Below are 3,171 nucleotides of genomic sequence, written 5' to 3'. Positions count from 1 at the left end.
GATACATTCTGATGTTCCACCTTTAAGGAGGTGAGTTTTTGACATTGCGGTTTGTGTATGTTTTTCATTGTTTTTGTGTATTGAGGTTTGTGACAACCTGCCGGCTTTACGGATCCCATTTATGGCGCATTCAGGGCCTTGTGGTCTAAAGAAAGAAAAAACTCTTCTCCAAGAACAGCTTGCACTGCAACATTAAGCCTCATTGCCTTATTTGAGTAGTCTTCAAAAAAAGTCCTAAATCACTAAAACCCAGAAAGTGAACTTTGTAAAAAAATTAAACTTTATTTCTTATTTTTGCTCAATAAGACAAGATTGCCAATTAGGTGGGACAGTTTGACTCATTTCAAGATTTGCAAATGGCGTAAGATGATACACTTGTCAAGCAAAGAGTAACTAAAAACAAGCTAATATTTTCTACTTCCGACGGAAAAGTACGATTTTAAGTCTCATTACAAGATCCAAACACTTGAAACAGACTTATTTTTGGTCAGTGCAGGAGTATGCAGGTTAATTTTCTCTCTTTGGCCTTGGAGTCCACCAAACTGCCAAGTAAAGTACCTAAAGTCCCTTCATTTGATGAAAAACTTAGGCAAGTACTTTCACTGGGGTTCCCTTTCATGGGCAATTTCCCAAACCACCCCAATGGCAGAGGTTCTGGAGATACCTAATTTTAATAAAGTAATATCATTGATATTCAATAAGTGCGATGCTTATTTTTTCGTTTCTATCATCAACTTTGGTCATGGGTAGCAGAATGGGTCTTGTGAAATAATAAGGTGTTTCACGATCAGTGTGTGGCGCCCCCTCTGGCCAGTTGATAGAATGCAGTCTGACTGTTTTCAGCAGGTCACAAGCCATGCTCGGCAAAGTGGAGAATCTAAGCACCACAATGCAGGCAGAATACTGCTGTACCCCCCCTGGGAGCTAACACAGACTGTTCTCCCAATGTTACTGGAATGTTTTCTCAATGTCATAACATTGCCACTACATGGCAGCGACATTGTGACAATGTTTTGTGTTAGCAGGGGTCTTAATCTTACAAGCTCAGCGCCCCAACCATTCCACTATAGTCCTAACCAAATTCATCACCACTCATGTATATTGTAGAACAGTTGAGTCAGCAACTAGGGTCAAGTAGTTGCAAAGGAGCTTGGGAGACATCTCTCCTGGAAGTTTTCTGTACCTTCCTTTTAGCTTTTGCAGCTTTTCCTATAGCTTTTGGATACACACATGACAATACACGGAATTAAAGATAGCGAACTCTGTACAGAAAAGGTTCTTTGGAATGCATACACAACTTGTACGTGAATCCTCCCGTCATGTTTGGGGAAGTGGCCAGACCTGAGCGGCTCATCTGTGTGACTGGGTCAGAATGATGGGTATTTCAGCTTGTTTGTGTATGGCCAGTGGCAGCCATGTTGCTTTATATACAGGAAGGTGCTGTACACTCAAAGAGGTTAGGAACAAAAATATATACTCATTTTCTGAGTTACTAAAAAAATATTTTAAAATCTAGACTTTCAAGCACTTTCACTGTCTCACATTGCAGGTACACTTTCAGACACACAGACACGCACACAGAGACCCACGCACACACACGAGGTGTGGAAATACACAGCGGACACCACAGCAGTCCAATCAGTTCTGTCCTGGCCTCGTCCCTCCTCTTCCTCAGTCTCAGCTCGCTGGGGAAGAGGTTCGCTCTCCGTTGTTCTGCGTGATTAAGCGTCGGCCGTCGTTAATCTTGTCCTCCGATGACTCCATGTCACGATTGTGATTCTGGAGAGAGAGGAGGAGAGAATGTAGGGACAGGGCCACCAGACACACAAACATACGTTCGTATACATATACACACCCAAACATACGTACATATACATATACATATACACACGCAAACATACGTACATATACATATGCAAACATACGTACATCATATACATATACACACACAAACATCCGTACATATACATATACACACACACCCAAACATACGTACATATACATATACATATACACACGCAAACATACGTACATCATATACATATACACACGCAAACATCCGTACATATACATATACACACACACCCAAACATAAGTACATATACATATACACACACAAACATACGTACATACACACATACATACATATACATATACACACACACAAACATGTACATATACACACACCTGTACACATGGGCACTTGCACATATATATATACACACACACCTGTATACATGTGCACTTGCACATACACACACCTGTACACATGGGCACTTGCACATATATATATATATATATATATATATATATATATATATACACACACACCTGTACAAATGTGCACTTGCACATACACACACCTGTACACATGCACATATACACACATACATACATGCACTTGTACACATGCGCACACACAAATACACACACCACACACTTACACACATACATGCTGGCATGCAGGCATGCAAACAGATGTATGTACACACACAAACTGTATTTAAGTCTTCAGGGTCAGAATTACTGCACGCTTTTACACAAAATATCTTATTTTGGATTTAAACACACCTTGATGTAGTTACACATTCCTCCTCAACCCCTTTCCCCAAAGGCCACTCTCTAATTAGTCCCTCACACCCCAGCCCCGCCCCTAAAATTCTGAATGCAGTCATTTCATTCACAACCAGAGAACACGGAACGATAGTCAACTGAACCAATATCTGTTGAATATGAGATTAAATATGTGAGCTTTCAATTGTGGCAGTAAATAGACGACAATCTAAATATCATCTCTTCAACAATAGAAAGGAAAAATGCTTGAAGCCCTTTTTTAATAAAGTGTATTTCAGTGGAAAATTTACAGATTGCATTAAGCTCTCATGTTGGGTCCCAGTAGTGAAAGCCACTAAACCAAAGATTAAATCGTGACTATGTTCTGTACCTCCTAAACTTCACAATTTTCCCTTAACCCTAACACTTATAGTTTTAAGATTTCTTTTGGAGCACATTAAAATTAGGCTTAGGTTTAGAATTAGGGTTCGGGTTAAACATTACCTGATAAAGAGAAATGTGTTGTTTTAGAAAACAGATTAATTCTTTCCACAAACCCTTTTTCCAGCCTGTGTAGTCATCGTCAATGTCTTAACTCCAGATGTGATTACATGACTA

General features: G+C 39.7%; 1 protein-coding gene across 2 annotated transcripts in view; it reads right to left on the bottom strand.

Moving 5' to 3' along the window:
- Nucleotides 1-262: 262 nt before the first annotated feature.
- The window catches only part of LOC133122163 (lysophosphatidic acid receptor 2-like), a 24,985-nt gene continuing 22,076 nt past the window's right edge, over nucleotides 263-3,171 (bottom strand). For both annotated transcript variants that reach the window (XM_061231951.1, XM_061231952.1), the window contains exon 4: nucleotides 263-1,779. In XM_061231951.1, the coding sequence (XP_061087935.1) occupies nucleotides 1,678-1,779 (102 nt within the window). In that variant the 3' untranslated portion in view covers nucleotides 263-1,677. The remainder of the gene's footprint in view (nucleotides 1,780-3,171) is intronic.

The sequence above is a fragment of the Conger conger genome, chromosome 2 (genome assembly GCF_963514075.1).
Source record: "Conger conger chromosome 2, fConCon1.1, whole genome shotgun sequence".
Taxonomy (NCBI): domain Eukaryota; kingdom Metazoa; phylum Chordata; class Actinopteri; order Anguilliformes; family Congridae; genus Conger; species Conger conger.
The sequence above is the reverse complement of the archived record's forward strand: the minus strand, read 5'-3'. Positions and strand labels throughout refer to the sequence as shown.